We start from the raw sequence: 23,275 nt of genomic DNA, 5'->3' as shown, positions 1-23,275 counted from the left end.
TTCCGCCTTTATACCCACACTGGTAGGCGGGCCGCGGAGTGCAAATCTTACATGCCAATGTTCATTGGCCCGTTTTAATTCACTCAAAGGCAATTGGTCTCCCTAGCGTGATCCCAATTCGTTGGAAACTCCTCAGACGAGACGTCTCCGTTCCCTATTTAGGGAACGAGGGTTACCATACGTAACCCGAGACGATCTGCTAAAAACACTTGACAATAGTTCCTGTTTTGACGTCATTTATTATGCTCATGTCTTCAGATCTCCTGTAAATATACACTTAATGCTCATTTCATTGGTGTCAGCAGACTGAGGGTATATGTTGGTTACTCATTTATTTCTGTCTTTATGGTTTTAACTGTTTTTCTTACCATTATTTATATTTGGAAGAATTTAAATTATTTATATTCTGTTTTATAGTTCTAGATACCTGTATTTTAATGAAGAAGCAGAATAACATTAGGATTAGTAATAAAAATCATTAAAAATAATGAATAAATTGGCATCAGTTACTGTATGATAAATAAATAGACAGACACTTAGAAGTGTCATTAATTATAAAAACAAACTCAGTAATTGATATTTTTGATTTTGGCAGATAAGCTCCTCCCACACTGGAATACATTATCAGCGAAGCTCCTCCCACTACATTCACATCATCAGTGAAGCTCCTCCCACACTGGAATTTTTTCAAAAGTGAAGCTCCTCCCACTGCAATCATATCATCAATGAAGCTCCTCCCACTGTAATTCCCCAATAAATGCTGTAAATTCCCATCAGCTACAAGTGAAGATGAGCATCAGGAAGAGCTGAAATCTGTAACGACTGAATTTATTAAAGAGGACAGTGAGAACCTGAGTGTTCCAGAACCCTGCAGAATGAAACGCACTGAAGATACTGAAGAACAAAGAGGTTGGTGTTTATTCTTTATTCATTCATGAGGCTGAAGAACATTCATGTTAGAATCATTCAAACACTTCATCACATTTAGATAAACAGTTAAACAATGAAATGGTACAGAATGTTCTGGGTTTTTTCAACAAATGGTCAGTATGGTCACAAATGGTTTGAGAAATTTTTATATTGATTGTCAAGTCACCTTTATTTATATAGCACTTTTAACAGTATGGATTGTTTCAAAGCAGCTTTACAATGATAATAGAAATTAGCAGAACAGTGAAGTCGCGAAGATCATTAGTTATTAACTTAGGGGACGCTAACACAACACCGTTCTAACAGAAAACCCTTAAAGGCCGTGTTGCAGGTTTTTTTTTCATCGAATTTGTGCTATTTACTTGTTGGTAATAAACATTTAAACTGTTATCCATTGCATTTTATGTCGTTGGGTATCACAAAGCGGAATATAATACGAAAAAGTAGAGCGGTTTGCAACGACTCTCCTTTCCCCCACAATGTCATTACGTCACGTTGGGGAGAGAATTTACCAAAGCCCGCGGCCCGCATTGAGAGTGACTAGAGAGACGAGTAGCAGACGAGAGTATTCAGATAACGTTAGCGCAGATTATAGATAAATTAATAGATATAGATAGACAGACAGATAAATAGATAGATAGGCTAGTATAGAGAGATAGGCAGACAGCCAGATAGCATAACGTTAGCAATAGCATAGATAGCTAGCAGCTAGATAGATAAATATATAGAAATATATAACGTTAGGTAGATTGACAATGGTGAACTACTGTTTGTGCTGGGTGTAAAAACTCTTGATGCTGAGTGAGGCACGTCACATCTGGTGTGGGGTGAGCTCCTCGACCAGCGACCAAAACACACTCACTTCCCTACAGCACAAGCTTTCCAACGCAGTTTCCATGGGACGGCACCACGCACACAAGCACCTGCTAAACACAGCGACAGACACGCGGCGGCTACGTTTGCAACAACATTTTCACCGGAGGAAGAGATAAACGCTTAGAAACACCCATATAGCTAGCATGATGCCTATTTGATTCTATTTGTAGATGAAAAGAAAAAAAAGTGTCGTTATTGTGCACTGCTGCTCGTAGACTATACCTCCAGTGCTCATTGCTGCGTTGTTAAATGATAGCAACTCACCAGAACACTTCACCAACTCTCCACTCATTCTCCTCGGACCATGCATTTAATTATTAAGTATTTACGACATTGTGGTGGCGTTTAATTGCGTTCAACTCGTAAATACGATCTATACGAGATGACTTTGAACGCACCATAATACTAGGCTGAGGCTAGCTTTCCTCCACTTCTCCCCAACGTGACGTCATCACCGAGTTGCGTAAAAAAACCGTTAATACCAAAAACGTAAAAAACTGGTCTTTAAGGCCATTTTTGGGACATTTTAAAAATGATATACATATCTTGAGTGATTTATGTACCCATTAATCGACAGTGGTTGTTAACCTGCAACATGGCCTTTAATGCGCTCCGGCTGCCCATCCGCACAAAAAAAGTGCCTAGTGTCTCGAGAACACACTCCCTGAAATAGGTTTGAAGGTGCAAACGATTACCCGTTTTCTCTGCGCAAACCTCTGAAACGCAAATCTGGGAAAACACAGACGGCGCGCATATATGTGTATCACGTGTTCGGTCGCACGTGGTATGCACGTTTGAATATATATATGTGCGCAGGCGTGTAGTCCTTCTTCACAAATCAACTCTCAACAAACTAATTTTTATGCCTTAAAAATTTATAATGCAGAAATTGTCGTCGCGTCTGCGTAGCCACGCGAACCGGAATAATATCAACAATGTTTTATCTGTATAGAGGTAAAGGGAAGTAGGCCTTCACAGGGGAGAGACTAGCTGACACTTCAGGACTGCGTTGTCGTCGTGTCCAGGCACTGGTCCTTCATCAGATCTGGATACGGCCTGGATCCGGCGAATTGCGGTAAACCTTTGGGATAAACAGAGAGACTAATATTAGCGTAGATGTCATTCTTCTTATGATGTAACGAGTACATCAGGATTTATGGGAAGTGTTCCCAGTCTCGACTCATCTAAACTATGCAGCCTAACATTGAATTATAGAAGTCTATAATGTGTTATGTGTATGCTAGGCCAAAGAGATGTGTTTTTAGTCTAGATTTGAACTGACAAGAGTGTGTCAGCTTTCCGGATGATGGTAGGAAGACTGTTCCAAAGCTTAGGTGCTAAATAGGATAAGGATATACCGCCAGCAGTCGATTTTAATATTCTAGGTATTATGAACTGGAATTTTGAGTTTGCAATAGACGTGAAGGACAATAGTGCGTTAAGAGCTCGCTCAAGTCCTGCGGAGCTAAACCATTTAGTGCTTTGTAAGTAATCAGCAATATTTAAACATTTATATGATGTTTAATAGGGAGCCAGTGCAGTGTTGACCGAACAGGGCTAATATGGTCATACTTCCTGGTTCTGGTAAGAACTTGAGCTGCTGCGTTTTGGACTAGCTGTTTATTAAGCGTGCAGGGCAACCACCCAGTAGAGCATTACAATAATCTAGCCTTGAGGTCATGAACGCATGAACTAATTGCTCTGCATTTTTATTGAGAGCATATGACGTAATTTCAGTGGTGTGCTGTCAGAGCCAGCAGGGCCTTCTCTGCTGGCCCTGTCAAAATCAAAAATATGTAATTTTTCTATAATTAAATTAATGTGTGTCTGAACATGTCTAAATTCAATTACTGTCTGTCAGTACGTTATGATTATATTTCCAGAAAAAATATGGTTATTTTTTGTGAGTCTGAGCTAAATATTCCATATGTCATCTAAACGCAGCTCCGTGGACCAGCACTAGTAGTATAGCTAGCCTTCCGTTAAAGCTGCCATTTTCCATTTGATCATAACTTTGACTGAAGTGTTTTATCAGCCAATCAAATTGTGATGAGTATGACAGAACACCCCTAAGGCCCAGCGATGTGTCGACGGCTAGCCCGACGGCTAGACGGTGGGCAGATACAATACATGTTTGTGTACAATAACAATTTTTGGGTCATTTTGGGTACATTTGTCATTCGAGATACAAACATATATTGTTAGTACAGAGAATTTCCAAGTGACTAAATGCATTGATACTTATCTACACATGACTTTAAAATGAAAGATTGGTATCAAAGAACACACCCAGGTTCCTAACCGACGACGAGTACCTGACAGAACAGCCATCAAGTGTTAGACGGTATTCTAGGTTATTACGTGAGGACTTTTTTTGTCCAATAATTAGAATGTTTTTTTTTTTTTTTTTTTTTTAGAATTAAGTAGTAGGAAATTACTAGTCATCCAGTTTTTTATATCTGCTATGCATTAATGTTTGTGAATTGGTAAGTTTCGTCAGGGCTTGAAGAAATATAGAGCTGAATATCATCAGCATAACAGTGAAAACCAATGCCATGCTTCCTAATGATATCTCCTAAGGGTAACATGTACAGAGTGAACAGCAACAGTCCTAGTACTGAGCCTTGTGGTACGCCATACTGAACTTGTGATCGATAAGACATCTCTTCATTTACTGCTACAAACTGATAACGGTCAGATAAGTATGATTTAAACCATGATTTAAATTCCACTAATGCCAACATAGTTTTCAAGTCTATTTAAAAGGATGTTGTGGTCAATAGTATCAAATGCAGCACTAAGATCAAGTAACAATAATAGAGAGATACAATCATGAACGGATGATAAGAGCAAATCATTTGTGACTCTAATGAGAGCAGTCTCAGGACTATGGTACGGTCTAAATCCTGATTGAAAATCCTCACAGATAGCATTTCCTTCTAAAAAGGAACATAATTGTGAAGATACTGCCTTTTCTAGTATTTTTGACAGAAAAGGTAGATTTGAGATTGGCTTGTAATTGACTAATTCTGTAGGATCAAGTTTGCATTTTTTTTTACGCGTTTTAATCATAGCCAGCTTAAAAGCTTTTGGTACGTATCCTAATGACAAAGAGGAATTAATGATATTAAGAAGAGGATCTATGACCTTTGGAAGCATATATTTCATTAACATTTGTGGCTATCCAACATGAAAATGCATGCACCAAAGCCTTTCACAATATTTTCTTCAGATTACTCCAGATTTCTCCCACACACTGGACTTGATTTTTGATGACGTATTGTCGACAACTTTAACATCTCCACTAGCTATTCTTTTCTTCAACTCCTCAGTGTAACGAAGCACCAGACTCAGTGGGATCCATTTGTAGCTTTTATTAGAATAGTTGTACAGGCAGGGTAAATCACAGCAGACAGGGCAATGGAGGAAACACAGAGAATATCCAAGTAAGAGGCAGAGGTCAGGGCAGGCAGCAATAATCACAGTCCAATAAACCATCCCGGTCAGGGCAGGCAGGGAATGATCAGTAACGAGGTAATCTGTCCAAGGTCAATAATACAAAACAAACACGGGAAATAACGCTCGGTAATAACAGCCAGGGCAAATCAAGACTTCGTAGTGAGATGTATGTGGAAGTGGCTTATATGAGTGTGCGCAAATGAGGTGCAGGTGTGTTGCGCAATCACTATGGGGTAAGAGGCATGATAGGAATTTGAGTTCAAGAGAGAGTGGTTAATATCCTGGAGACGTATCCCTCCGGTGGTGCAAAGGAGGCTCCCCCTGCGAGCGGCTCCTGACGCGAGGAGGCAAACGACGCCGGGGTCTTCCACGAGGTCGAGGGCCCGGTTTTTCCGGGTGCATCCAGTGAAACTCCTCAGTGAGTGTGGGGTCAAGGATATCTCCAGGGTTGACCCAGGACTGCTCCTCCGGACCAAACCTCTCCCAGTCAACCAGATATTGGAGAATGTTGCCCCGACGTCTGGAGTCAAGCAACTTGTGCACATGGTACGCCTCCTTGCCATCAACCAGGATAGGTGGGGGAGTCTGTGAGGCGGTTTCCTCCTCTGGCTCTCCTCTCGGACCACTGGCAGGTTTTAGAGGGGCAACATGAAAAGTCGGAGAAATGCGGTAATTAGTGGGTAGGTCTAATCGAAATGATACTGGAGAAAGTCGTTTAATAATTTGGAATGGGCCAACATACCTGGGACTGAGTTTGCGGCATGGAAGTCGGACTCTAAGGTCTCTGGTGGAAAGCCAGACCCACTGGCCGACGTGATACTCAGGAGCAGGACGACGATGTCGATTGGCCTGTTGTTCTTGTCGTCGGACGGCATGTAGTACGGGCTTTTGAGCTTGATCCCAAACTTCTTCGCTCTTGTGTAACCATTCCGTGATGGAAGTAAGTTCTGTGGGTTCATCAGACCAGGGGAAAAGAGGAGGTTGAAAGTTTAAGATGCATTTAAATTGGGTGATGCCAGTGGCGGGATTGACCAGTGAATTTTGTGCGTATTCGGCCCAAAACAGATATCTGCTCCATTCTGCTTGTTGTTGTTGACAGTAGGAGCGGAGGAAGCGGATGACGTCCTGATTCAAGCATTCAGTCTGGCCTTTGGACTGGGGATGATAACCAAAGGTGAGACTAATATTTACTTTGAGATGCTTGAAGAATGCAGCCCAGACCCTGGAAGTGAATTGTGGTCCCCGGTCAGACACTATATCTTTGAGTAGCCGATAGAATCGGAATACCTGGTTGCAAAGGAGTTCAGCGGTTTCGAATGCGGTGGGAAGCTTGGTTAATGGTATTAATCGGCAGGCCTTGGATAATTGATCAACGATGGTGAGTATGGTTGCGTTTCCTTGAGAATTGGGCAGATCAGTAATGAAATCGATGGCAATGTGAGACCAGGGTGACGAGGTATGGGAAGTGGGTTTAACCTGTTAAGCTGCAACCCCATTTTTGAAAAATCCCCAGAAATGACATACCCAAACTGAAACAGATACAGTTCATGAACCCTTTGTACTAAAAGCACAAGTATGATCTCATTTGAAAGCTGACACCTGGCAGTTTATTGTAAATGTAGAATTAATTATTGTCATAATGAAAAATTGTTATAAATAGCTTCAAAGTTTTGTAAAGTTATTAGAAATGAATTTTTATGAAACGTCCTCATGAAAATAAAATTGAAGTTGGCACTGTAGCAATCTAGAGCACTACAGCTTTAGCACTACAGCTAAAGCCACGTCTAAACATTTTATGTTTAAAATCTGAAGATAATAAGTCCAAAACTCTGTATTTAGTTAAATGTTTTTCAAGACCATGTCAAATGACTTTATTTTGATTTGACGCTAAAATGCAACTGATGTTTATTGTCATCTTCTATCCACCTATCCAGTATATTGTCTCTATTGTTTTGTGGTGCAAACAATCCCCATTCAGTCTCAGTCTCCCCATGCACACATTCACACCTCTCCAGCCTGGTTATGGCTCTAAATATGCATTTCTTTTGTCTGCATTATAGTTACTAACGACTGGCTATTCACAGGCTATTCATATGGTTTCAGTCCCTAATTTCTTTTCTCAAAGTTCACCTCACATTTTAAACTGTTTCAAATGCATTTCTTGAATAAAGAAACATTTCAGTAAGCATTCAAAAAATCATAAAAGTATAACTGCTAGTGGCAGGTGCACCTAGGGCTAGCTAGCATGTTAGCTTAGCACACCATCAATACACGACAATTTATGAGATTAAAACCATGTTTGTGCTCCAAACTTACTTTATAACGCAAGTCGAGTATTTTAAATAATCTTCTGTGATCTAATTTGGCTTCAGATAAAAAAATCAGACAGAAAATATACTATTGGTATAGTATTCTGCACAATGAAAGTCTATATAGATTAGCATTACATTATAAATATAATCTATTATTATGAAAATACCTGGCATGGCTTGAAAAACACAGGTAACTCAAATATCATTGCAATCATGTTTATTGTCTTCAAAACATCTTTATCTGCATGTTACAGCGCAATCTCTGTAGCTGTGTGTGTATCAGTGACGTCCTGGAATGTCACATGATCATGGCTCTTCTTCATGCTCCACAGAGCCATAGAGAGAAAGAGTTGCGACACTCTTTGATGTCGCCGCTATGGCTGTCACGTGGTTCATGTAAGCCCCAATAGTTCCAAAACATACGCTGGCTGTCATGTTCTTCTATGGGACAGACAGCAGCGATTGCATTATTGAACGGTAAATATAAAATAAAACACACACCCAAGTACTTTTTCAGCTGTTATTGCATTTTGTTAATGTCAGTTTTGCATTTGGAGAGGCAGGGTGACAACGAAATACTGTATATTACTAATTACTTAGATAAGTTTAGGCTATATTTTTGGAGGGAAAAGCTTAGTGTTCATGTTCGCATGGGTAGCTAGCAACTTTTATTTAATTTAATTTTTGGGATATACTAACTTTTCATTATGTGACCTGTTGGCTGAGTTTGAGTGGTGAATGCTGCGCGTCAAGTTGTTCCAGAGGTAACGTAAGTTTCTGAAATATCGACCTCTTTTGAATTGTCAACTGTCTACATTGTAAAATAGTTGCTATAAAGGTGGTAGCGATTCATTACCGAACTAATTAGATGCTACCTTCACAGCTGGCGAAGTCGCGCTAGCTAACTAGCAAGCAGGCAATGCTAGAAAATTGGTTGAAACAACCAAGATAAAATATAAATAATTACGCTGTGCATGTACAAATGAAGACCAGTATAAGCATCGCAAAGGTCCTCTGATACAATATAGACAGTTGACAATTCAAAAGAGGTTGATATTTCAGCAACTGACCTCTGGAACAACTCGACGCGCAGCAATGTAAGTGAATGGTGTCCAACGCCCAAATGACAGTGTTTGGAACTAATCAGATCTTCAAATCCCGGAAGTAGGCGGTTAAAAGCGCCGCCATTTTTTACAACGGCGGTCTATGGGAGTGTCACAACTCTTTCTCTCTATGGCTCTGATGCTCCATATATGGACTATTATTGTGCATATAGCGCCCTCAGGCTATTGGTATGAATTGAAAACACAGTATCAGAGTACCAAACGCTCATAATGATTACATCGACGCATTTGGGTATAAATTCAATAAAAATGATTCCTGTCTATAGAAATATGATGTAAATCTATGAGAATCTATCAATATTTCTCCAATCTGCACAGTTTTGAGCTAAAAGCCCTGAAGGACGTTGTTTTGTGTATTGCTGTCATGACGACAGCACGGGAGTTTTTTTATGAATGAAAGCGGCTGAAGCGCATAATTCATATTAAAGGTATCGACTCATTTTTTCATTTCATAACTCCTGACACAAATTAAGACATAACTGTCACTATGAGTTTCTCAGAATACAATAGGGGTCAAATACTGAAACTTGAGTCTTATATCTTTTTAATGATGTATAGTTTGTCAAGGTATAACATTAAATCTGATAGTAATTTTGAATTAAATAAATAAAAACACGCTTCAGTGCGCGGGCGCATTGGCAATGGTTAACAGGTTAAGAGACCAGCAGGTAACTGTCGGAGAGATTTGGAGGTATTACAATTGGTGCAGTTCTGAACATGTTTGATGGTGTCGGGTAGCAGAGTTGTGACTGTGAGGTTAAATCTTGTGAAGAACAGTGCCGGTGATATCCCCAGTCGAGGTCAACAGCTGCCCACCTCCACTGTAAACTGCGTTGCTAGGGCACTGCTTCCCCCTCCTGAGGCGGCGGATGGTTTGCCAGAATCTCTTCAAGGCAAACCGTTAGTCCTTCTCCATGGCCTCACCGAACTCCTCACAGGCCCGAGTTTTTGACTCCACAACCACCCGGGCTGCTGTCCGCTTGGCCTGTCGGTACCCGTCAGCTACCTCAGGAGTCCCACAAGCCAGCCAGGCCCGATAGGACTCCTCCTTCAGCTTGACGGCATCCCTTACTTCCGGTGTCCACCACCAGGTTCGGGGATTGCCGCCTCGACTGGAGACCTTACGGCCACAGCTCCGAGTGGCCGCGTTGACAATGGAGGTGGAGAACATGGTCCACTTGGACTCAATATGTCCAGACTCCCTCGGGATCTGGTCGAAGCTCTGTCGGAGGTGGGAGTTGAAGGTCTCTCTGACAGGGGATTCGGCCAAACGTTCCCACAGTACGTTCACAGTACGTTTGGGTCTGCTGAGTCTGTCCAGCTTCCTCCCCCGCCATCGGATCCAACTCACCACCAGGTGGTGATCAGTTGACAGCTCCGCCCCTCTCTTCACCCGAGTGTCCAAGACATACGGCCGGAGGTCAGATGAAACAACCACAAAGTCGATCATCGATCTCCGGCCTAGGGTGTCCTGGTGCCATGTGCACTGATGGACACCCTTATGCTTGAACATGGTGTTCGTTATGGACAAGCTGTAACTAGCACAGAAGTCCAATAACAGAACACCACTCGGGTTCAGATCAGGGGGGCCGTTCCTCCCAATCACGCCCCTCCAGGTGTCACTGTTGCTGCCCACGTGGGCGTTGAAGTCCCCCAGTAGAACGACAGAGTCTCCAGTCGGAGCACTTTCCAGCACCCCTCGCAGAGACTCCAAGGCTGGGTACTCTGCACTGCCGTTTGGCCCGTTGGCACAAACGACAGTGAGAGACCTATCTCTGACCCGAAGGCGCAGGGAAGCGACCCTCTCGTTCACCGGGGTGAACTCCAACACATGGCGGCTGAGCTGGGGAGCTATAAGCAAACCCACACCAGCCCGCTGCCTCTCACCATGGGAAACTCCAGAGTGGTTCCAGAGCCCAAGCCGTGCGTGGAGGTGATCCCAACTATCTCTAGTCTGAATCTCTGAACCTCACGCACAATCTCAGGCTCCTTCCCCGCCAGAGAGGTAACGTTCGATGTCCCTAGAGCTAGATTCCGCGTCCAGGGATTGGGTTGTTTTGGCCCCCGCCTTTAACTGCCGCCCGATCCACTTGGCACCGGCCCCTTATGGTCCCTCCTGCAGGTGGTGGGTCCACTGGAGGGTGGCCCGACGTCGCTCCTTCGGGCTGAGCCCGGCCGGACCCCATGGGGGGAGGCCCGACCACCAGGCGCTCGCATATAAGACCCAACCCCGGGCCTGGCTCCAGGGTGGGGCCCCGACTGCGCTATGCCGGGCGACGTCACGGTCCTCGAATTTATTGTCGTCATAAGGGTTTTGAACCACTCTTAGTCTGACCTGTTTGCCTTGGGAGACCCTACCAGGGGCATATAGCCCCAGACAACATAGCGCCTAGGGTCGTTCAATCGGCCAGTGTGCGAAAGCTTAGTGCATATTTGGCCGCTGTTCTTTTTCCCTGGGAGAGATATAGCAGTTGTTTGCCAGCACTTCCTTTCTCAGTGGGATGTTCAAAAACATTATGGAACTGTTGGAGGAAAGCACTGAATGATGTAAATGAAGATCCATCTGGTCTCCAGACAGCTGTAGCCCACTCTAGCACTTTTCCAGAGAGAAGTGAACATGCTATCCGGCTGGAATCATTGGGGTAAAGTGAATGCTGTTGATCGACGAAAAGGGTGCATTGAAGCAGAAAGCCCTTGCATTTTGTGGGCGTGCCGTCAAATTTCTCAGAAAATGCCAGCCGAGGATTAACTGGAGTACTCACGGTAGGTGGAGAGACCTCTTGTGGTTGCGCAGGAGGAATGTTAGCCACTAACACCGGAGATTTTGTAGCCCTTTGACAAGCTCCTCAGTAAGCTTTGTTAGATGGTTCAGCTGGTGATGATGCAACGTAAGTTGTGAGGCTTGGGCTGACAGCTCCGTGGACAGTTGCAGGACCGCTGCTGGATCGGTCTTTGGCAATGTCTTATGCAACGAAGCACCTGACTCAGTGGGATCCATTTGCAACTTTTATTAGAATAGTCGTACAGGCAGGGTAAATCACAGCAGAGAGGGCAATGGAGGAAACACAGAGAATATCCAAGGCAGAGGTCAGGGCAGGTAGCAATAATCACAGTCCAATAAACAATCCGGGTCAGGGCAGGCAGGGAATGATCAGAAACGAGGTAAACAGTCCAAGGTCAATAATACAAAACAAATACGGAAAATAACGCTCTGTAATGACAGCCAGGGCAAATCAAGACTTCGCTCTGAGATGTGTGTGGAAGTGGCTTATATGAGTGTGTGCAAATGTCCCAGGTAAGAGGCATGATGGGAATTTGAGTAGAGGAGAGAGGCAAGGCAAGTTTATTTATATAGCACATTTCATACACAATGGCAATTCAAAGTGCTTTACATAGAAGAAATTAAAATAATAAAAGAAATAAGAATAATTAAAACAGTTTAGAAAAATAAAATAAAATACAGTACAAACAGTAGGACGAACAGTGGCACAGTGCTCATTCAGTAAATGCATAGCTAAACAGATGTGTTTTGAGTCTGGATTTGAATGTGACTACAGTAGGAGCACGTCTGATCTCCTCTGGAAGCTGGTTCCCGCTGCGGCTGGCATAATAGCTAAAAGGGGACTCGCCATGCTTAGAGTGAACCCTTGGTATTTCTAGCTGATATGATCCTAGTGATCTGAGTGATCTGTTGGGTTTATATTCAGTGAGCATATCTGCAATGTATTGAGGTCCTAGGCCATTGAATGATTTATATACCAGTAATAATACTTCAAAATCAATCCTAAATTTAACTGGGAGCCAGTGTAAAGACCTGAGGACTGGTGTGATGTGTTCATATTTTCTGGTTCTGCTCTTATGGTCTTTTTGGGAAGGCCAGTGAGGAGTCCATTACAATAATCCACCCTGCTGGTGATGAAAGCATGCACAAGTTTCTCTAAGTCTTGTCTGGAAACAAAGCATCTAATTATTGCAATATTTTTCAGATGATAGTATGCTGATTTAGTTATTGCTTTGACATGACTACTGAAACTAAGGTCTGACTCTAGTGTCACACCAAGATTCCTGACTTGATGTTTAGTTGTTTGACCCCTAGAGTGAAGGTATGCATTCACCTTGAGAACTTCATCTTTGTTTCCGAACGCAATGACTTCAGTTTTGTCTTTGTTTAACTGAAGAAAGTTTTGACACATCCAACTGTTGACTTCGTCAATGCATTGGCACAGGGATTCAATTGGGCTGTAGTCGTTAGGCGATAGGGCTAAGTAGAGCTGTGTGTCATCTGCATAGCTGTGGTAAGCAATTTGGTTCTTTCTCATTATTTGGCTCATTGGGAGCATATACAGGTTGAACAGGATTGGTGCAAGAATTGAGCCTTGAGGGACTCCGCATGTCATGGATGTCCACTCAGACTTATGGTCACCTATACTCACATAATAACCTCTCCCATCTAAGTATGACCTGAACCATTTTAGGACTATCCCAGAAAGCCCCACCCAGTTTTCCAGCCTGTCAAGAAGTATGTTATGATCGACAGTGTCAAATGCAGCACTAAGGTCAAGTAGTACCAGCACTGATAATTTGCCTGAATCAGTATTTAAGCGAATATCGTTTATTATCTTTATAAGCGCTGTCTCTGTGCTGTGGTGCGGTCGGAAACCAGACTGAAAATTGTCAAAGGATCCTTTCTAGCTCAAGAATTTGTTCAGCTGATTGAAGACAACTTTTTCAATGATCTTGCCTATGAAAGGAAGATTTGAGATCGGCCTATAGTTGCTTAATATGGTCTTATCCAGATTGCTCTTTTTCAGGAGGGGCTTGACAACTGCAGTTTTCAGGGAGTATGGAAAACTCCCAGAGCGAAGTGAGACATTTACCACTTCTAGGAGATCTGCTTCTAAACTGTTTAAGACACTTTTGAAAAATTATGTGGGAAGTGTGTCAAGAGCGCAGGTTGATGTTTTAAGGTGCTGTACAGTTTCTTCCAAAATTTTGCCATCAATTTCTTTGAAATCAGACATAGTAACTACTTTCTCGGGTGGTTTGATCTGTCTGACCTCAGTGCAACTCAAGGATGTGCTGATCACCTTTCTGATATTACTGATTTTCTCAGAGAAGAAAGAAGCAAACTGTCTTTGTAGATGTTATAATAGACTACAAGTTTTGTCTTCCGCCACATGCGCTCTGCTTTTCTGCATTGTCTTTTCATATTTTGCACTGTTGTTGAGTTTCTCCAAGGTGCTTTTTGTCTGCCACTCTTCTTCCTGACTTTAACAGGAGCAATATCATCAATTATACCTTTAACTTTTGAGTTAAAAGAATCAAGGAGAAAATCAACAGAGTCTGCAGATATGCTTGGTGTTAAGGATATAGCCTTCATAAATAGTACACTAGTGTTCTCATTTAAGTATCTCTTCTTGACAGACACAGATCTAGCTTCAGTGGCAGGAGAGATCAATATATCAAAGAAAATACAGAAATGATCAGACAGTGCTACATCCTTAATAACAATTAATGAAATGTTTAGACCCTTACTGATAAGTAAATCTAGAGTGTGTCCACGATTGTGTGTGGGTCCATGTACATGCTGAGTCAGATCAAAAGTTTTTAAAACAGTTTTGATTTCTTTTGCCATATTGTTTTCTGCGCTATCTATGTGGATGTTAAAATCTCCAGCAATGGCAAAACAGTCAAACTCTGGGGTAATTGTTGATAACAGTTCTGTAAAGTCCTCAGCGAAGGCTGGAGAGTATTTTGGAGGCCTGTAAATGATAAGTAAAATGCGTGGAGCACCTTTCAACACAATACCCAGATATTCGAAAGAAGGGTAATTCCCAAATGATATTTGCTTACATTGATAGATATCTTTAAAAAGAGCAGCTAGACCCCCACCTCTCTTAACAGCTCTGCAGACACTCATAAAAGTAAAGTTAGGGGGGCTGCTTCATTGAGGATTGTTGCACTGTAGCTGTCTTCTAGCCAGGTTTCATTTAGAAGCATAAAATCCAGGTTGTTTGTGGTTATTAAATCGTTGACTAGAAGTGATTTATTTTTAAGTGAACGAATGTTTAAAAGTGCTAACTTTGCAGTCTTACTTTTTGTCCCCACATCAATCTTACTTTGACGTGTAATAGGCACCAGATTAGTTAGGTTTGCTGCACGGCTATTGAAGGCCTTAGATTTTCTATCTTGTAATAGAACAGCAATAGAGAAAGATGCAGGCACACTGGGTTCCCGCTTGTTCTGTAAACATTTGAGAAAGTTACTGTTATCAGAGCGGGGACCCAAAACACATCACTGAGAGCTGGTATCAGTTGTTTTTGGTTCACCTCGAGCAGATGGAGGAGGGTGTGGGCCCTGGCGTTGTGGTAGAGGCCAAAGAGCTCTCACAGGAGGGGGAGGGCGAGCTGGGCCCGCAGGCTTTGGTGCGGGTGGTAATGGTGCCTGTCGTTTTTTGGTTGGTATCTGGGGGCTTGCAAAAGAGTGGGATAGTCTGGTTCCAGCATACACCAGTTCTTCCATTTTCTGTGAGAAACACAGTAGTGGCGATGCTGGAGAGAGGGATAGCGTGTCTGGTGAAAGGGGCTGTTGCTCTGGTGTTATAGGAGGTTGTGATATGCTGTCCTGGCTTCCCTGGCTGTTTTCCAGGAAGTCGTCCTTGGGTGTTGAATCTTCAAGCAGTTCTGATATGTTTTTCTGTGGGCAGGGCTCAGCTGAGATTGTGTCCGTGAGCAGAGGTTGTTGTGGCGGAGTGGTGTTATCATTGTCCTTGTGTGATATGTCAACCGCATGTCCATTTTGCTGCTGAAGTGAAGTCCCGTGGTCATTCATACTGTGTCCATGTGTGTGTGTGCCGTTCAGATTGAGTGGATTGGCACAAACTGCAGAAGGATGATTGAGGGAGAAGTAGAAGTTGTCCTTTAACACTCTTGAACCAAGTTTGTTTGGGTGATGGCCATCCCGATGAAACAGTTGTCTCTGACTCCAGAAAAGATTGAAATTGTCAATGAAGTTTATTCCTTTTATATTGCAGGTTTTTTGCAGCCATGTGTTTAGCCCAAGCAACCGTGAAAACCTGTTTGTTCCTCTAGCTGGGAGTGGTCCACTGATGAATGTTTGAACTTTCAGTCTTTTAAGTGTTTCAAAAAGTTCATTGAAATCCTTCTTAAGGAGTTCTGACTGCTCTTTGTGAATATCATTCTTCCCCACATGTATGATGAGTCGATTTGCAGTCTTATGTTTCATCAGAATGTTCTGAAGTTCCCTGTTTATATCAGAAGTTGTTGCTTGTGGAAGGCAGCATGTAGTTGTATCCCTGCCGCTAATGTTTCTAATTATGGAGTCCCCCATTATGGAGATTATGGAGAGTGGTTAATATTCCGGAGACGGATCCCTCCTGTGGTGAGGAGGAGGCGATACGGGAACCGCCTCTGTAACACTCAGCATCCATCTCGACGACAGCAAGCAGATTGCGCGCGCGGTTATGAGGAATTTTTAAAAGTGAAAGTAGCTTAGATAACGTTATAGATCCTGGGAGGGTGTGGCGCGTGAGCACAACTAAACTGATGTGGATTTTAAATTATTATATCAACTTGAAATACAGGCATATTTTTGAAGATGTGTTTCTAAAAATATGCATATATTTTTACGTTTCCATGTGATTGTTTTAAACCCATGTTTAGACCTTTGTTTCCCCCGTGTCTGACACAGTTAGATATTTTTCACCCATCTGGTAATCGAACGTGTAAAAAGTGTAGTGTGAACTTCCATTAATAATTAAAACGTTTTTAGTCAAATAAATATAAATCTCAAAACATGGCAGTATTGTATATTTTAATGGTAATGTTAGATAATTGTGTCTTTGATCAAATTAATAGTTCTTGCTAAAGAAACATGGGATTTGTGCCTATAATGTTTTAAAGATAATAATTGGAAGATAAATTTACCTCGTTCATGGAAAGTTTCAAGGACATGTAATCAATTTATAAAAAGGCATCAAATTATCAAAATATTTTATAACAGTTGTCTACTTTCTACTATTACATCAGGGCTTACTTTCATGTCCTTTCACTTTATATTCCTCTCTTTAAATTAATTTGATGTACTGAATATTAAATGTAACATTTGTTTCTTTCCTGTCAGACCGGATGGAAGTGAAGGAGGAGAGTGAAGAACTGATGGAAGTGAAGGAGGAGAGTGAAGAACTGAATGAAGTGAAGGTGGAGAGTGAAGAACTGAGTGAAGTGAAGGAGGAGAGTGAAGAACTGAGTGAAGTGAAGGTGGAGAGTGAAGAACTGAGTGAAGTGGAGGAGGAGAGTGAAGAACTGAGTGAAGTGAAGGAGGAACATCATGTCCAACCTGGAGAAAAACCTTTGAGTCGCTCAAAGTCTAAAAAGAAATTTTTAAAGAAAAGAAGTGCCAAGAAATCTTTCACCTGCGCTCAGTGTGGGAAGAGCTTCACAACCAAACAAAGTCGTGAGATTCACATGAGGATCCACACTGGAGAGAAGCCATTCTCATGTGAACAGTGCGGGAAGAGTTTCAGTCAAGCATCATCCCTTAATGTTCACATGATGATCCACACCGGAGAGAAGCCGTTCACATGTGATCAATGCGGCAAAACCTTTCTTAGTGCAGACCTGAAGAGACACCTGAGAGTTCATACAAAGGAGAAGCCGCATTCATGTTCTGTGTGTGGGAAGAGTTTTTCACTGCTACAATCTTTACATAAACATGAGAAAATAATGCACACTGGTGTGAGAGAGTACATGTGCTTTGAGTGTGAGAAGACTTTCACTACAGCGGACAATTTAAAACAGCACCAGAGAATTCACACGGGAGAAAAACCTTACAAGTGTTCACACTGTGACAAGAGATTCAATCAGTCAGCAAATATGAAAACACATGAGAGGATCCACACTGGAGAAAAACCTTACAAGTGTTCACACTGTTACAAGAGATTCAGTCGATCAGAACATCTGAAAAGACATGAGATGTTCCACACTGGAGAGAAGCCGCACACGTGTGATCAGTGTGAAAAGAGTTTTGCTTTTAAAAGTGACCTGAAGCTACACATGAAGATCCATGCAGTGGAGAAACCACTTAAACACAGTCTGAGATCACGGTAAGTAATTTATTGTCACATGCTGAGAAACAAAGTCTCTTCTGTGTAAGTTAGACACACATCACCCTTGGCCTAAAAAAAATATTGTTTGGTTCCGGTTTCTGACCGACCCAGTCAATTTATGTGCGACCCAAATTTATTTTATGAGCTTGGGGAAGAAATGATACAAATAAAATAAATACACAAATAAAAAACTTTGAGGCAAACTTGTCCTCCAGCAACGCTAACAAACGAGTCAGCTACAAGGTCGTTCACACTTTTTTGTCGTCACTTACAAAGGCAACACTTTCGCATCTGCGTGGAGTGTGACGCCCGTTTCACACATACTTCGTTTGCAGTGCGTATGCGGTGCGTATTTTTTTCCGTACCCATGTTAACAGGTTCGAGCTTTCACACTGCACGCGGATGCGGTCCGGCAATACCATAAATGCATTTAACTAAATACTACTATTTTTCATTGTCAACTTTTTACTTCAAGACGGGGGTAAATCAAGGAAAACTACAATTTACTTCAACAAGGCGACATAATGAACAACATTCGTCTCATTCGTGGAGGTGGAAAAACAAGTTCTTTGTGACATGCAATATTTATTTATGTATGCGATTTTAATATAAGTGCATGGTTCAATATTTTACCACTTGCTTGAGCAACTTAATATATAATTATATAGAAGTAATGCATTGAATAAAAGTTTGTTTAGATTGTGTTTAAACATGAATACGTCTATTAAAGAGTGTAGGCATATATGTGTACAAAGAGAAATAAAATTTGCCGATAACTTGTGGATTTGAAATACAAATAATGAGTACGTGTTTGTGGTACAGCCGCGGATCAGTTACGCACTGCAAACGCAGCATATGTGAAAGCACTATAGCGCCTGCTGCTCCTGCACCGCATACGCAGAATGAACCCACGCTACTCGTCTGAGCTGCGCAACGAAAACAGTTTATCGGCTCAGAGCAATACTAGACAGCGGTTTACTCGTGAGCCGAACTCGATTATGCAACAACATTACTCCACAGAGCTGGCAGATCCATTGAGAAAGGCTATACAATAAGGTTTCATTAATGTTCCTGGCACCAAGTTTACTCCACAAAAGAAAGTAGTCCTGGAAATATTTGAAAATGAGGATGTTAATTTTTCAATATCCAAAACTGAACCCTGCAGTTGAAATACATTTTACTTTTTTTATGACTATCAGTGTGCATTGAAACAAATCTTTATGCATTTCATTTGCAGGAAGACCTACACTTCGGGTATTTAAGGAGGAACTGGCAGACATTTGACCAGGTGACCCATGGCCTTGGACCTGGGGCATGTTCAAGTTTAAAACGGTGCGCAACGTTTTGCGACGGTTTCCGGGTTGAACGTCGTGTTTCCTGGAAACGGCGTGCACCGGTGTGCAACGGGGTTTGAGATGCGTTTTCTCTTGTTTGGTGGGTGTGTCAGAACTGCAGTCCAATCAGCAACAACATGTATATAAAGCATGTGGTATTAAAGTGAACTCGCACAATGGGTTCAAGGAAAGTATTAAATTTACAAATGTGTTCGATGCAGCTCGGTATACGCAACAACTGAGGATATTAGAAGACATGTTTGTTGAGTTTTATTGTAAAAAATATAGGATATCAACAAAATGATGTAGTTGTTTATATTTTTAGCTTCATTGCAAGTGTATTGGTATAGAAATAAACAATGGTGATTAAGTGATTTTCCTAAAAATGAGAAAGAAAATACAGGGTATAAAAACAGTGTGAACTACAAATAAAGTATCTGTGAGGCTAAATAGATGTGTTTTAGTCTGAATTAGGTAAGATGTGTGCTTCCATTTCAGTTTCAGCAATCACTTCACTCGATTGGGATGTTCTCTTTTGTTCTGGGCGGCAAGTGCAGTTACTGTAACATCGGGCATATTTTGTAGTATTAAACACATATTTATACCAACTTCATCAGGCTCTGAAAATTCTTCACAAAGAACACAAAGAATAGCCTTCTCAGTTGCCATAGTTGCAACTCTTGCATCATCAGAACAGTGTGTTCAACGCATCACCGTTTCTGTTTAAAAAACGTTGTGCAACGTTTTGTCGGTGATGAATGCAGCCCTGGTTTAATGGGAAGCACATTCAGTTCAGTTCAACGACTCCTGTCTAAAAGAAAAAAAATGAAAGCACCTAAATAACCTCTAAGAATGATGAAATTAACTAGTTTAATGATAAATCTTTGCTCTGTATTTTTTGTGATATGTTGCTGTTTTATAAATTTAATTCACTGGAAATGTTTTGTAATAGTATAAAAAAGGAAAGCCATAATTATACTTGGATTTATTTTTTTATTGTAATATTGGACTAATATTAAAAGATCGTTCAATAAAAAAATACAGTCAGTAACAGCAAGGTAAAACAGGGTTCCAACTTCCTACGCATTTTTCATTTCAATATGCCATACTGTTGTTGTCACGGTTCATATGTGTGTGTGTTGTATGAATGGGTGCGGCTCATCAACAAGGTTCGTTATCTCTGCTGATGAGCTGATCAGCCAGCTGTTTTGAATGAGAGATGTCCTATATATTGTTTGTCACCTCGTCCTGTCTTTGTCAGATGGTTGTGGAGGTTCTCCGGTTTGCTCACCGTCATTTCTCCTCGCTCCAGTTCCTGTTTCCTGCACTCTGGATTTTGCCTGTTGTAACGCAAAGTTGGGATGTGGCCAAGAAAGAAAAAAAACAATCGGTATCGGAGGAAAAGATGCACGAGAGACTGGAGATTGCGTATTTTCCCCGTGTTTAATATACAATTACTTAAACGTCACACTCGTCCGCATACATGGGGGGTTCGAGTGAGAAAAAGTAACATACAAACAAACATCCAACTCTGGTCACAAAATATAAAAAGGAAATAAAAGAAAGAGTAGCGGTAGAGCGGTTATCTCCTCTCATCACCCGTCAAAACTAAAAACTGACACTCTACGCGCATGCGCAGTTCCCATTTTACCCCATATTAACACAAAAAAACACAAAGTGACCGTTACACTGTTCTGAGGACCGTTGCTGGTTTCCCGTTCACCGTCTGCCTACTGAGTCCTGCATTGCCAAGCCTGGAATTTTTCTGCCCTCCATCTCTTTGGACCTGCACTACCTCTTTACTACATTGTGTTAATAAACACCAGTATTCACTTGCTATTGAATCCTTTGACTGTTCCTTTTGAGCCATGACAGTTGTAAGGGTAGATTAGGGTTCAGGCTGTAGGACTGCTGAATGACTAAAGAAACACTTCTGCCAGGACCACTGATGCTACGCTTGACTGTATATTTCTTGTCTATTACCTTCCACTTTTACCAAAGACGGAAATAAGCGCAGTTACAATAGCTAAATATGTGGGAACATTGCTATAGTGTGACGATATTGTATTGCAATAGGTAACCCTTCAAAATCAATACCAAATCAAAAACTAGTTTGCACATTATTTGTAATTGAAAGGGCTTAATGACAGTATATGGTTATGGTTACTCTTAAAATAGTTGAGAAGATAAAAACTTCTACCATTAATTGTACCCAGCATATATGTAAAATGTTACCTGAGAGATAGAAAGAGAGGGAAAGTGTAGAGTAAGAGACAAAGAAAAGAGGAGCGACAAAGATAGAGTTCCCCAAGAAAGAGAGCCAGAGAATAAAAAGGGCCAGAGCAACTTTGATTCCTTCCTTGACCATGTGACTGTAAACCAAATGTGAGACGTTCAAACTGACCAATCAGATAATTACAATTTTTCTCATTTTATTGAAGGTGTGACAATTCATAGACCCCAGATGTACACACATTTCAGCCTACAGGCCTTGAGCACTGTGATTACTTAACTTATACCTCTGCCTATAGTAATTGCAAATGGTTGATTGAGTAAGAAAGAAGGGTGTTGAAACAGTAAAAGTAAATGTTTTTGTTCATTTTCAATTATCTTTATTTTCAATCTTACACTTTTCCACGCAGACTGAAATTTCCAACCCTATCTCTAGATTTTTCTGACCATAATCAACATACATGATTCATACAGCATGTAGAAGTCTGTTATTTTTATCATATGTACTCTTCAACTGTGAGTGATGGAATCTAAAACAAAAATCCAGAAAATCACATTGTATGATTTAAGTAATTAATTTGCATTTTTTTTTTGCATGGCATAAGTATTTGATACATCATAAAAGCAGAACTTAATATCTGGTACAGAAACCTTTGTTTGCAATTACAGAGATCATATGTTTCCTGTAGTTCTTGAACAGGTTTGCACACACTGCAGAAGGGATTTTGGCCCAGCTCCCTCCAAAGATTTTCTATTGGGTTCAGGTCTGGAGACTGGCTAAGCCACTCCAGGACCTTGAGATGCTTCTTACAGAGACACTCCTTAGTTGCCCTGGCTGTGTGTTTCGGGTCGTTGTCATGCCGGAAGACCCAGCCACGACCCATCTTCAAAGCTCTTACTGAAGGAAGGAGCTTGTTGGCCAAGATCTCACGATACATGGCCCCATCCATCCTCCCCTCAATACGGTGCAGTCGTCCTGTCCCCTTTGCAGAAAAGCATCCCCAAAGAATGATGCTTCCACCTCCATGCTTCACGGTTGGGATGGTGTTCTTGGGGTTGTACTCATCCTTCTTCCTCCAAACACGGCGAGTGGAGTTTTGACCAAAAAGCTCTATTTTTGTCTCATCAGACCACATGACCTTTTCCCATTCCTCCTTTGGATCATCCAGATGGTCATTGGCAAACTTCAGACGGGCCTGGACATGTGCTGGCTTGAGCAGGGGGACCTTGTGTGCACTGCAGGATTTTAATCCATGACGGCGTAGTGTGTTACTAGTGGTTTACTTTGAGACTGTGGTCCCAGCTCTCTTCAGGTCATTGACCAGGTCCTGCCGTGTAGTTCTGGGCTGATCCCTCACTTTCCTCATGATCATTGATGCCCCACGAGGTGAGATCTTGCATGGTTGTGCCCTAGTAATTGGTGATTCGATCACACGGAACGTGAAAATAGAGACACCAGCCACCATAGTCACATGTTTGCCGGGAGCCAGAGTGCCTGACATCAAAGCAAATTTAAAAGTGCTGGCTAATGCTAATCGTAAATCCTCTAAGATCATTATTCACGTCGGCACAAATGATGTTAGACTCCGCCAGTCGGAGATCACCAAAATTAATATTAAAGAGGTGTGTGAACTCACAAGTACGATGTCAGGCACTGTAATTTGCTCTGGCCCCCTTCCTGTTCGCAGGAGTGATGAGATAGTTAGTAGATTGTGTTCAATCAATGGCTGGCTGTCTAAGTGGTGTCCGCTTAATAATAAAGAATTCATAGACAATTGGAAAAGTTTTTGGGGCAGACCTGACCTGTTGAAAAGAGATGGTATTTATCCCTCCTGGGATGGTGCTGCTCTTCTCTCTAGTAATATGGCACATAGTCTTAGA

General features: G+C 41.7%; 1 protein-coding gene across 1 annotated transcript; it reads left to right on the top strand.

Moving 5' to 3' along the window:
* The first annotated feature begins 593 nt into the window (after positions 1-593).
* Positions 594-19,768, top strand: LOC308703210 (uncharacterized protein). The gene is made up of 3 exons (XM_081386532.1): positions 594-909; positions 16,844-17,825; positions 19,066-19,768. Exons 1-3 carry the CDS (start codon positions 876-878, stop codon positions 19,088-19,090), a joined length of 1,041 nt encoding a protein of 346 aa, XP_081242658.1. The 5' UTR covers positions 594-875; the 3' UTR covers positions 19,091-19,768.
* Positions 19,769-23,275: the final 3,507 nt, after the last annotated feature.

Source organism: Scardinius erythrophthalmus (genome assembly GCF_964197995.2).
Source record: "Scardinius erythrophthalmus genome assembly, chromosome: 1".
Taxonomy (NCBI): Eukaryota; Metazoa; Chordata; class Actinopteri; order Cypriniformes; family Leuciscidae; genus Scardinius; species Scardinius erythrophthalmus.
The sequence above is the reverse complement of the archived record's forward strand: the minus strand, read 5'-3'. Positions and strand labels throughout refer to the sequence as shown.